The sequence below is a fragment of the Sus scrofa genome, chromosome 4 (assembly GCF_000003025.6).
Source record: "Sus scrofa isolate TJ Tabasco breed Duroc chromosome 4, Sscrofa11.1, whole genome shotgun sequence".
NCBI lineage: Eukaryota > Metazoa > Chordata > Mammalia > Artiodactyla > Suidae > Sus > Sus scrofa.
Window position 1 is genome coordinate 130,567,037 of NC_010446.5, and position 12,975 is coordinate 130,580,011.

General features: G+C 47.9%; 1 protein-coding gene across 5 annotated transcripts in view; it reads left to right on the forward strand.

The window, feature by feature from the left end:
• Window positions 1-12,975, forward strand: part of DDAH1 (dimethylarginine dimethylaminohydrolase 1) — a 132,230-nt gene that overhangs the window by 81,732 nt on the left and 37,523 nt on the right. Inside the window, exon 1 of one of the 5 annotated variants that reach the window (XM_021090345.1) lies at window positions 991-1,079. The exons of 2 other annotated variants lie outside the window; for them this stretch is intronic. Coding sequence is in view for 1 of the 3 variants with exons in the window: in XM_021090343.1 (XP_020946002.1) it covers window positions 12,925-12,975 (51 nt within the window). In the remaining 2 variants the exon portion in view is untranslated. Of the gene's footprint in view, window positions 1-990; window positions 1,080-12,673 lie in introns of those variants that run through there. 2 more of the 5 variants (XM_021090344.1, XM_021090343.1) reach the window with 2 other exon arrangements.

Below are 12,975 nucleotides of genomic sequence, written 5' to 3' on the forward strand. Positions count from 1 at the left end.
TTGTAAGTGAGATTATGTCACTCGCCTCCCTCAAAATTCCAGTGGCTTCTGATGACACAAAATTCCAACCCCTTAGGCTGGATTGCTAAGGTCTGCGAGACCTGCCCACATCCCACATGGCCAGCTTTATCTAGTACCTTGCTGCATTCAGTTTCTAGAGATGCCATAACAACACACCACAGACCAGGTGGCTTAGTTTCTTACCAACCTGGAGGCTGGACGTCTGAGATCCTGAGTCACAGGTCACTTGCTCCACGGCGTCTCTGCTTGGCTTGTGCGTGGCCGCCCCCTGTTTCTTCAGTGCCTCTCTGCTGCACCTGCCTGTGTCCTGATTTCCTCGGATTGGACTGGGGCTCAACCTAGTGGTTTCATTTTAACTTAATTACCTCTTAGAACCCCCTATCTTCAAATATGATCATATTCTGGGGTTAGGACTTCAGCCCATGAACTTGCAGGGGTGGGGAGAGCTCCACTTGTAACACTGCCCTTCTCACTGCAGTCCCATACCCGCGACCTTCCTCTTCCTCGAACGCGTTAAGCTGCCCCCCCCGCCCCGGACCCTGGGACCTTCGCACTGGCTTCTGTTGGAACATTCTTCTCCCTCCTGGTCCTTTAGGGGATTCGGGCCTCAGTACACATGTCACATTTTCAGGAAGTGGTTCCTAGCTTCCCAGCCTACACTGAGATGGTCACCACTCACTTTATATCACATCCCTGAATCAAACCTCCACCTAATATGTTCTCTGTTTATTCCTCTCTAGCCTCCGTCTCCCCACCAGAGTGTACAGAAGGATCTTCTCTCTTTGCTGGTGTATTTCTAGGGCCTAGAATCATACCTGACGGGTTAAAACTGTTGAATAGATTCTTGTCGAGTGGCAGATACATGAGCGAGATTATTGGAGAAGGTACAGACACGGGCGGTGGTTAATGGTTATTAGGACAAAGAGACCAAGGGTGATCTCCTCGGCGGGAGGTCTTTAGGAATAAGGATGAACCTGCTAGCCCTTCAAGAGTAAGGGTTGTCTGGAAGAGGTCACCTCATCTTGTGACTGTGCCTAAGAGGATAGTGTTTCACTGAGGTATAGCTTTGTTACACTGTTTCTAGACGTTATGTCTCACTTGCAGAGTTGTTTGGCGTTCGGTGAACATCCGGAGGGTGTGTGAGGCCAGATCTTTGGGTAGTAGAATGCCGGGGGCAGGGGCGGACCCCGGGAGCGTGTAGTAGGCCTGCAGTTGGGGCAGAAGAGCGTCTGCTGGAGGGGCTTCGGGGCAGCTTAGGACCTGCCGTGTAGTCATCGTGTCCTGGACACACAGCATATTTCTCGGGCTTTAAGTCCGATTGCCTTTAGAAGTGGCAGCATGCAGCGTCTCTGAATGCATAGGGAATTATGGGCACGTCAGGTTCTATGTCTGGTGCTTATTTTGGACGGGTGGGCACAGCAGTTTTATGCTTCTTCACTTTTGGGAAAATTAGTTTAAACGTTTAGAAACGTGTCAGTTCCCTAGTTTTTAATATCCTGCATCTTGCAGGCGTTTTGGCAGCTGACATTTATTTTCGTTTGGTATTTGGTGATAAAGCATATTTTTATTTGTTCTCTGCAGACAGAAAGTCAGTGGCTCTTAGGCACTCAGCATGCTTATTGTATCGTCATCATCAGCGAGGAAACAGACCTCTTGAATCAGTGCGTTATATCAAAAGAGCAGCCAGACCAACAAGGGCTCCTGCCTTGTTTTTCATTTAAAAGCCACACGTTGCTTGCATCCTTCTTCCGGGAAACGGTCTTGCTGTGACCTCTCGATGGAGGGGCCTTTGAACATTTAGAACTTGGCTGTTATGTCCTTGTGTTCTCTCCAGATGTGACAAGGCTCTTGCCCGGTTTTCTGCAGAGCTGCTGTGTCTCTCCTGTGTACTCTGCCCCCGCTGGCTTTCCTTCCGCCTTTCTGTCTAACTTTTCTAGTCACGTCCCTCCAGACCTGTGCCTGGGCTCCGAGGTGTGTGAGCTGGAACGTTCGCTTCCAGCTCTGACACAAGGAGCTGTAACAGTTGGGCTTTCTCTGCAGAATCGAGGCGGTGTGATCCTTTCGGGGTGCTTTTCTCTTTACAAATTATTACTTGTAATTTGTTTTCTACAAGTAGGTGGTCTGCATGTGATCAGTGACATTCTTAACAGCCAAGACAGCAGGTATTGTCACTCCAAGTAACATGGGCCTTATTGTGTAATTTGTCGGATGGCCAGTCACGGTGTATCCCGAGAGAAAGAAAAGTCCTCCCTCCATCGTTGTGTTACATCAGAATTTCCTAAGTCTTCGAATGTGGTCTTGCCGCGGACTCTTTGGATACTGCTTGTCAATTTTGTCACATAAATAAATGAGTTGCTTTTAGCTGCAGCTAACAGAAAACTCAAACCAAATCGGTTCAGGAAATGAAGCATCTCGTCTATCAGAACTCCAGGGCTCCAGAGGTCAGTCCTCGCAAGGCCATCTAAGACCCAGACTCTTTCTGTCTCTTTGGCCTTCGTGATGGAGGCGGATGACAGCTGTGTTCTCAGACCAATGCCTGGTCCAGGTGCTGACAGGACAGTGTCTGAAGGAAGAAGCAGGACTGTGTTTCTTTGTGTGCTGCCGGGAACATCTCCACAGACGTCCCCTTGGTGGCCACAGTTAGGTCGTTTGCACCAGTCCCTACAAAGTTGGAACTGCCACGACCAATGTAGGCAGAAGAGGGGTGTGGCATCGTGCAGCGAGATAATCTGTGTAAAGCCACCTGTCACAATGCTCGGCCCTTAGAAAGAGCTTAACACATTTTACTTAATGATTTAGGTCTGTGGCATTTAAACTGTAAAAGAGGGCGGGTTAGAGGAGTCGAGAGGTAGATTCCTCAGATCTTGGCGATACTGGTCCCGTGTGGAGGACAGAGAGCGATGACAAGGGCCCCGTGCCTGTAGCAGGCACATTCACACAGCTGGGCTGTGGCACCAAGCTCAAAACTTCAGGAGAGGAGCTCCTGTCGTGGCACAGCAGAAATAAATCTGACTAGGATCCATGAGGACGGGGGTTCGATCCCTGGCCTCGCTCTGTGGGTTGGGGATCTGGCGTTGCCCTGAGCTGTGGTGTAGGTTGCAGATGTGGCTCAGATCCAGCGTCGCTGTGGCTGCGGTGGAGGCCGGCAGCTGCAGCGCTGATTGGACCCCTAGCCTGGGAACCTCCACATGCCGCAGTGTGGCCCTAAAAAGCAGAAAAGAAACCTTCAGGAGAGCACAGAGAAGGGCCCTGCTCTGCTCACAGGAAGAGACTGGGGTAGTTACTACAATGGGGCTCCAGGGCCAAGAATCAGAGCGGTGCCCAGGTATACGGTCTAAAATGGGAGAACGCGTAAAGAATGACAGGGCCGAGCCCCAGAGCATCGTCCCGGAGCCTCTTAGAGTCTCCTCTCTCGGATCACCATTGGTCCCGGGAGTGGGCAGGGATGAAGCCAAAGCTGATGAAATCTATCGTATTCCATGTGGCTGCGAGAAAGTGCGCAGAGATTAGCAGCAAGCAAAGCCTGACATCTGTCTTCTCGTAGGAAAGGCATTATTGCTGGTCTGCGCAGTAGAATTACTCTCGCTGTTGGCAGGTAGGGAACAGCACTGTGGATTACTCAAAAAAAAAAAAAAAAGTGCGTACCTAAGGTAGCATGAAGACACACGTACACCTTGATTTCTAGATACAGGTTCGCCCGCCGCCTCAGAGCCTCCCCTCACCCTGAGGGTCTCATCCGTTTTGGGACCAGTCTTATCTTTCCCCACATCTGTACACCCAGCCTCTTCTGACTGGATTTGCTTAAACGCCAGAATACTTTACTCATGAATAACCATCTGGGATGTTTTCAGTAAACTCTCTGGGAGGGAAATAGAATTACAGTTAGTGTCACATTTATGAATGCCAAAAATTGCTTTGAGACTACAACACTTAGAAATCTGGAGCTGGAAATGACCTCATTCTTAAGCCCTGCCCCCTCGTCTTACAAATATGGAAATCAAGAAGCTAAATATCCGGGTCCATCTTTAGAACTTGTCACTAGAAATAAACCAGTAGGTTTAGAAATCCAAGAAATCAATGGGAAAAAATGCAACGCATATGTAATAGTCAGTGGGAAGAGAGAGCATGTTCGTGTCACAGTTGGTATTACAGAAGTTCAAAAACAGGGAAATGAACTGGGCGGTTGTAAAACTTTGGTACATGTTGACCGTTCTGTAAATATCATGAGTTCCCAGGATAATCACAGGATTGTCGACGTTCATGTGACTGATAACTTTGGAAGATTTTAATGTATTAAATAGCGTCTAGTTCTCTTGACCATTTTCCCAAAACAGTGAGCCCTTCCTTACTTTTGCGTAGACTGAATTGAGCTGTTGACGGTCTGAGGATCATCCAGAAGCCCTTTTCATTGCTAAGGAAGCGTCCAGACCCACCAGCAGGAGCAGATGACTGCTATTAACACGTCGAGCTCTTGGTGTAAATGTTAGGTCCTCAGAGTGACCTTCCATGACCCTCTGAATCAGGTACCCCTCCTCCTCCCCAGAGCACACGGCCGCTCTCCTCCAGGCCCTGGGCATGACGTACGCTGTATGTTGACTCAGGTGACTCTGGGGTCTGTATCCCGGGTCACTCTACAGCAGGGTCGTGTCTGTTTTCTGACGACCGCTGGCCACAGTCTCTCATGGTGTCTAGCTCTCAAGAGACACGCAGTATTTACTGAGTACATGAAACAAAATAGTATTGAAATGGCCCAAGGCACAGTTTAACTTTATATTACTGCTTACATACCTGTATCGTTTTAATTTCTATGAGCATGTATTTGATTTGCAACTGAAAAAAATTAGCATGACAACTTATTTTCTTCATTTTAAAATGTAATTGCACAACATTTCAGTAAATAATGAATTAAGGAAGGTGGTGGGTCTGAAACCTTAAACTTATTTAAAACATTGTTGGGAATTTCTTAGGAGCATTTTGAGAATTGGTAAATCATATTCTGAACAAACAACTTGGAAATGAATATTTAGTTCAACGTTTTGCTTCCATTCAAAGGCTGCTTTAAATACATTTAAAAGTAAAATCTGTCTAAATTTGAGGCTTTCTCTGTTAGTTGTCCATTGCTACCAAAAACGGAGTACTTAAAACACACCCACTCATTGTCTCACGGAGTTTGTAGGGTGGTGGTCTGGGCATCATTTACCTGGTTGTCAGCTGGGCTGTGTTCTCATCTGGAGCTTGGTTCTCCTCCCAGATTGTTCAGGTTATTGGAAGATTTCAGTTCCTTGGGGCTGCAATGCTAAGGTCCTGTGTTTTGCTGGCTGCCAACCGGGACTTGTTCTCAGTTCCTAGTGGCCATCGTATGGTTTCCACAGGCAGTTGCAACGTGGCTGTTTGCCTTCTTCCGGAACAGGCCTCTCCATCTCTGACCTTTACACTCTCTTTTAGGGGCTCGTCTGATTAGGTCATGCCCACCCAAGATAATCTTCCTTTAACTCAAGTCAACTGATTAGGAACCTTAATTACACCTGCAGACTGTCTTTGCCTGTGCCAGAAAACCTAACTTAATGGCAGGAGTGATAACACTCAAAGGGAGAGATTTGCACATGGCAGGTGCATAGGGATGGCAGTCTTGGGTCCTGTCATCGAATCCTGCCAGACATACTTGCCACTGTGGCAGAAACCCTCCTCATAGTCTCTTCAGATTGATTGAATTTGGTTTGGAGTATATCTACCTGTCCATATGCTTTTGTAATCTCACTATAGTTAAAATCCATTGTTGACTATTTAAAGACTTCTCCATAAGTAATTCCTCGTAATCTGATCTAGAAGCTGGAAGGATGAGGGCGTTCCCATCGTGGCTCAGTGATAATGAACCTGACTAGGATCCATGAGGACTCGGGTTTGATCCCTGGCCTCGCTCAGTGGGTTAAGGATCCAGTGTTGCGGTGAGCTGCAGTGTAGGTCTCAGACACAGCTCAGATCTGCCGTTGCTGTGGCTGTGGTGTGGGCCAGCAGCTGCAGCTCTGATTTGACCCCTAGCCTGGGAACTTCCATATGACACAGGTGCAGCCCTAAAAAGACAAGAGAGAAAGAAAGAAAGAAAGAAAGAAAGAGAGAGAAAGAGGGAGAGAGAAAGGAAGGAAGGAATAGAAAGAAAGGAAGAAAGAAAGGGAAAAGAAACTGCAAGGATGAAGTAATGGCTCCCAAATTCATTAGCTTTACCTTGTGCGTGCTTTTAGGAAAACAAAATTTAGAATCTTTAGGACCCAGACCTTGGTTCAACCTTGCTGGGGTTTTAGCTCTGTCCCTGCGTTTCTCTAGACTGTCTTAGTTGACATTTTGTTTGACCGAATAGATGAAAGTGAACATCGCATGCTTTTAAGAGCACTATAGAGTCTCACAGTCATTTCTAACATTTATTTTCATTTGCACAGTGGATGGCGGAGTGATCTTTTTGTTAGAGATGAATTGTATAGACAAGAAGAACACACACCTCAGAGTGAAGCTAGGTTCGGATCTCAGCCCCATTGCCATGCGACCCTGGGCAAGTCACTACTCTGCCTCGGTTTGCTCAGCTGCGCAGCAGAAATGATGTTGGCACTTGTCTGTTGGATTCCGAAGGTTAAGGTCGACTCTGAGCTCTGGGTGGGGTTCTGGCACGCAGGAAGACTCCGTGGACGTTTGCCGTTGTCGTTACTAACTGAATTCCTCTGAAGAGCTTTTCCCTGGAATCAGAATGCAAAGAGAATTTCAGTATGTGTCCATTTAGGAATTTTTTAGTCTGAGTCACTTAGTATGTTAGGCCTCTCTTTGATCTTTTTCTCAGGCGGTTTTGATCAGATTGGTATTTCATTGGCGCCTGTGGGAAAGAGGGATAAACCCGTGAGCAGACCTTAGGCACGTTGACATCGCGCGGCGGCCCCAGTGGGCACTCCGGCAAGGTGCGCACTCCCTGCTCGGCTTCCTGGAGGGCTTCTTTCACCACCCCTTTCCTCCTAGGGTCCCCATGTTCGGAAAGGTCACCGTCTCTGCCGTGAATAGATGATGGAATCCAGCATCTCCCAGGGTCACGTAACCCGCAGGGGACGTAAGTGTGCGGAGCGGGAGAGAGCGTTCCCGAGCTCCCGCTCTGACGTGGGCTGTGCTGCAGATGGTCCCGCAGCAGAATCAGAGTCTCGCAGTGCCAGGAGGAGGAACGTGACCCGGGTGTGGGCTCAGGAGGCTCGGTGCAGCCATCAGCCGCCTTCCTTAGCCTTTTTAACCAAGGTCGCCGCTGTGGCGGCGACCGTAGCTCTGATTCAACCCCTAGCCTGGAAACCTCCATGTGCTGCAGGTGCAGCCCTCAATGTAAAGTGGTACAGCAGCGTGTGTCCTCCCTGCCTTGGGGTTATCCTGAGCATTGCGACGAAACTCCACTTCACTGTGACTGCATATTCAGCATGTCTGCCCTACTAGACGGTTCGCTTCCCAGGGACAGGGACTCTGGTTTTGTAGGGTTTTTTGGGTTTTTTTAATCTTCGCAGCTTGGTTTTTAAAAAAATGTTGAGGCGTTCCTGTTGTGGCTCAGAAGCTAATGAACCTGATGATAAGGACTCGGGTTCAATCCCTGGCCTTGCTCTATGGGTTAAGGATCTGGCATTGCTGTGAGCTGTGGTATAGGTCACAGATGTGACTCGGATCCAGCACTGCTGTGGCGGTGAGCATAGCTCTCATTCAACCCCTAGCCTGGGAACCTCCATGTGCTGCAGGTGCAGCCCTAAAAAGACCAAAAAAACTACAAAAACAATTGGCATCCACTAAATGTTTATTGAACTAAAATATTGATCAAATGAGAAAACATGTGAGAAAGCATGACATGGACATTGAGTATTGTTACAACATCAGCCAGACGGGCTGGTCCCAGTGGCCACAGTGACCGAAGGTGTGCTGGACCACAAAGAACATTAAGGGCATAAACGAAGGAACGTTCTGTGTGACCAGGGATGCCACAGGGCAGTCTTGGTACAGGTTCCAAGCCAGCTGCATCTTGAGCTCGAGACAGCACACCAGCTTCGTGAGAGGCTTCCTCAGCACAATCTACATGTCACACTAACATTAATCAGCAAGACAAAGTCAGCGACAAGGTGAGAAAATGAAACCATCTCACCAGCCACGAAGCCACGTGGCTGCGGTCCAGGGCGATAGAGCTGGACCAGAGTATGGGTGGGGCGAGGGGATAGTTTCAAAGCTCTCCAATATGATGAGTTAAAACGGACTCGAGACCTGTGCATGGATGGGCCTTGAAAACATACTCCTCAGAGCGTTGGAAGCGCCCGGCCGAAAGCAGAACTGAGGGTGACCGAGCCGTGTCAGCTGCAGACAGGCCAGTGCCCGGGGCCCTGTTCGCCATGAGTACATCAGGCAGCGGTGGAGCAGAAGCAGCCGAAGGAAAGGGGCCTGGCGAGCAGAGGGCAGGTTCTGCACGGAGCACAGACCTGGCCATCAGACCTCGCGGCCCGGTCGCAGCCTCCAAGGGAAGAGCTGAAGCGTTCCACGTGGTCGTTGTGGAAAACAGGCACCAAAGTCAACTTTGGACAAGGCCAACTGGCAAGTACTGGCATCTAAACAACGAATATTTAACTAACCGCGGTATATTGCAAATGACTATGGAATGTAACTTGCCAATACCAATGTATAGGGGTTTTTTTTTTAACCTGTTTTGGTATTTTGTGTTTGGGGGAAATTTTTCAAGAAAAAAAGAAGTGGGATCACAAGATGTTTTATTTTATACCAAAAATGGTATGTTTTATAGTTTATTTTTTGAAAGGTAGCCAGAATCCAAAGCACTGCATTAATTTAGGGCAAAAATAAGGATACCAGCGACTACTGGTTTTGAGCACAATGTGCCAGGTGCTGAACGGGGCACTGCCTGTGTGGTTGGTCTCCTTGCCATTCACGTAACCCCACTAGGGAGAGAGCACCGGCCCATTGGCAAGTCAGGAAACCGGCTCAGAGACATTAACTCGTGTGCTGCTGAGAAGTGTTGAAGCTGGTTTTCAAATCCCCAGTTCTTCCCATTCTCGGGAAGCAGAGGGAATTCTTCAGACTGAGCCCTTCAGAGGGACCGCGTCTTTGATAACTCATCATCCTGTGTCATTTCGGGCTGATGCTCTTCCGAGGCCTGGGGGACATCTCTCTGCACAGGCCCACTTCCCACCTTACGAATTGCCCCTGAGGGCGCCTTAAAGCAGAGATCACACGTGAAGTCGGGGCAGAGCCCGATAGCCTCCAGGAGCCGGAAGGAAGGCAGCGTGTAACGGCTTAGATTTCCATGTGTCCCCAAGGTGTGTGCTGTGATTTTACGTTGGCTCTTTTGCAGAAAAGGCTGTGATTTCAATTCATTGGGAAGCAGATGGGGTCTGTCACGAGATGGTAAAACAGAAGAAACGCATCCAAATTTAAGAGAAAGCAACGGCTTTTCTCTTGTGGGTTGTTTTCATCGTCCAAGCATTTGTCACAGGTCCACACAGGATGGTTTTCATCAAGGTAACAGAAGTCATATCTAATAGTTATTAAGCAGTTATCAGGTGCGAAGCGCTTTCCAGGCATTTGATGTTCAGGAGGAGCCTGGGAAGCTGACTACAGCACCCGTTATGACCAGCCACCCACTTTAAAGATGGGAAAACGGAGGCTCAGAACGTTAAACAACGTAAGGGTCACGTGGCCAATAGGTCATGGGGCTGGATGTGAACCCCAGGCCCTGGATCATAACACTCCAGTCTGTGGACCTTCCCTCGAGTGCCCGAATGTCTGTCCCCAAGAACTTGACAGTGGGTCACACTGGCCAGACAAGGAAGAAGGGGAGGGAGGGAAGATGCAGAGAAAAAGACAGTTGCCTCGGAAATAGCGCCAACTTCTGAAGAGAAGGATGTGCGTGTGCAGCGGCACGGGGGTCCCTGAAGCCCGGTGGCCAGAGGGCAGAAATGTGGGGTGAAGGCGGGAGGCAAAAAGACGGGTCAGGGAGCACTGGGAGTAGACAGTAAACAAGAGGAAGGACAGGCGGAACGATGCTCGTGGAGCAGCAGAGGGGAAGAGAGTCTTGCCGAGTTCTTAGACTAGGTGTGAAAGCAACGCGGTAAATGCAAGTTAATTAAGGCTGTTTCCCTCGTTCGCCCTTTTTGCGTCTAATTTCACGGGCTAACGCGACGCTTTCGGCTCCCCCGCCTGTCAGGGTGATGCCGTGTGTTCTGACGGTTTCTTGCCACCTGAGTGGTGCTGACGTCCCCTCTGCAAGGCTGCTGTCTCTGTGAAAGGTGTGTGTGCTGTTCAGTCTTTTTTTTTTCCCTCTCGAAAGTTGATTAAGTCCACACAGACCTTTCCCGGCAGCAGCCTCACTTCCGTAACTGTATTTGGTGCTCTCAGTGCCTGAAGGGCTGCCTGCTGGGTGTTGTCACCGAGTCGGTCTGCTCCACGGCACCCCGTGCCAAGAGCGCATGCTGCTCAAACGGACGGCGTCTGGGTTCAGCCTCTTGCTTCTTCTCCAGAAACTTCACTGGGGCGAGCATTGCCCATGTGATGCCACGTGGCCCTGCAGTTGTCAAAACTGTTGACTTCATGTTTAAAACATTTAAAATGTGTCCGTACCCTTAACTCTGAGAGTCAGAGGATCACCAGTGCTGATGTGTGGGCCTATCCTGTTGGCTCTGTGTACGTAGATGTGACTGAATATTTCTTTAAAAAGTACTTACTGCCCTTGCACGAAGCAGTTTTTTCATGTCGATGCAGCTGTTTTAACTTTTAAAAAACCACAAGCATTTTACCCTCTACAACTTTAATTTGAAAGACATAGAACTTTTTTAAAAAGTACAGTGTTGGAGTTCCCGTCGTGGTGCAGTGGTTAACGAATCCGACTAGGAACCACGAGATTGCAGGTTCGATCCCTGGCCTTGCTCAGTGGGTTGGAGATCCGGCGTTGCCGTGAGCTGTGGTGTAGGTTGCAGATGTGGCTCGGGTCCCGTGTTGCTATGGCTCTGGCGTAGGCCGGTGGCTACAGCTCCAATTGCACCCCTAACCTGGGAACTCCATATGCTGCGAGAGCAGCCCAATAAATGGCAAAAAAGACAAAAAAAAAAAAAAAGTATAGTGTTCCTGAGACTGGTATGTATTAGCCTCCCTACTTCAGTTCTCTTTGAACTTTTAATTAGGAGTTGAATCAAGTTCCTGAGTTGAGATGTTACATATAAACTTTCCAAACTGAAATATATTTGCTGGAATTCCCATTGTGGCTCAGCAGAAACAAATCTGACTAGCATCCCTAAGGATGCAGGTTCGATCCCTGACCTCGCTCAGTGGGTTAAGGATCCGGCATTGCCGTGAACTGTGGAATAGGTCACAGATGCGGCTCAGATCCCGCATTGCTGTAGCTGTGGTGGAGGCTGGCAGCTACAGCTCTGATGCCACCCTTAGTCCGGGAACCTCCATATGCCACAGGTGTGACCCTAAAAGAAAAAAAAAGAAAGAAAGAGAAAAGAAAATACATGTTACTGCTGAATTCCTAGTAATCTTTGAAATACTAACTTATAACAAGCAGTAGCATTTGTATAGAAACAAAATTTAACAGCAGCTCCATTTTCATGATTTCTCCAAAGTCAGTGAATTTCCCCTGGACACAGAGGCAGACGACAGAAGGAAAGAGTTGTGTTTCCTGGGTTCATTGCAGCCCAAGCCGTGGTAAATGTGGTGTGCATCTTTCATATGCACTAGCAACAATTCCGCTTCCTCTTACATAGGAAAACCTGTTTGGCTGTGAAGAGAGGTCTCGCGATGTATTTATTACAGCATTAAGACTGTTTAGTCCATGGAAGTAATTTTTTATTGTTCTGAGTCACTCTGGTTTGTGGAATTTTTACATGAGTTCCAGGACACAGATGAGATGATATATTTAATCTGTTTTGCATCCTCTTTAATTTTTTTTGACTGCACAAATTCAGGTTTTCTGTCAAAGGATTTCCGTATTTTTCTTACTTCAGAAGTTATCCTGCTATGTTTATGTCTTCTGAACTCTTCATTGGCAATTCACTGTGTGTGCTGGGCATGCTCTATTTTGGCAGCACTTTTGCCAAAAGAACATTTGCTTTTCCTGGTGCCATGTGAGCTCTTGTTTTTCTCCTAATCCCTGTTTATATCTTCTCACGGTACATCTTTCCCATGTTAAAGGTTATACGGATCTTCAGAAATGTTTCAGTAGTGAACTTCAAAGGCCATTTGCTGTGCCGCACGTTGTTCTTATATTAATGTAATCCTTACTACGAGTGTCCCCTAAAATATCTCTGTGCTTTGTTTTATGTTTATTTTTTTTTCTGCTTTTTAGGGCCACACTCGCGGCATATGAGTGTGGCTCACCCCCACTGAGCCACGACGGGAACGCCTCTCTGTGCTTCAGACTGGACCTTGGAATCATAGAAAGTCCCTGAAAGTGCCTTTCAAGTATTCTTGGGCTTGATTGGAGTTACTGTATTTGTTAATCACCTCAAAGGATCTAGGTTAAATTTAAGGGGCAGTTCAGGTTTACAGAGAAGCCTCAGGTGTTCTGATGTTTTAGCAAATATTTGAATAGCAAAGAGTGACTCTTCTGTGGGCTGAGAAGTCAAGTTACTGGTTGTCGTCACTGACATTCCTTCCATGGGTCACTGTGTGTGTGACATTCTGATTGACTGGCTGAGTTAAGATCCGAAATTAAATCGTGCATTTTCTGGCAAGGGTAGGCGAGTAGGGTGTTCTGCCTCCCACCTCTCTTGACTCCCGTCCCTAACTGGTCACACTTTCCAAGTGTCCAACGGCAACAAGAATTATAATGTAGACTTGATCTTAGACTTGAAGGGGACAGAGTAAACAATTTCTGATAGATAATTTCTTCTCTCAAAGATGATCGCGGCTGGTGCAAACTATACCACACGTATTCCAGTATTCACAAGG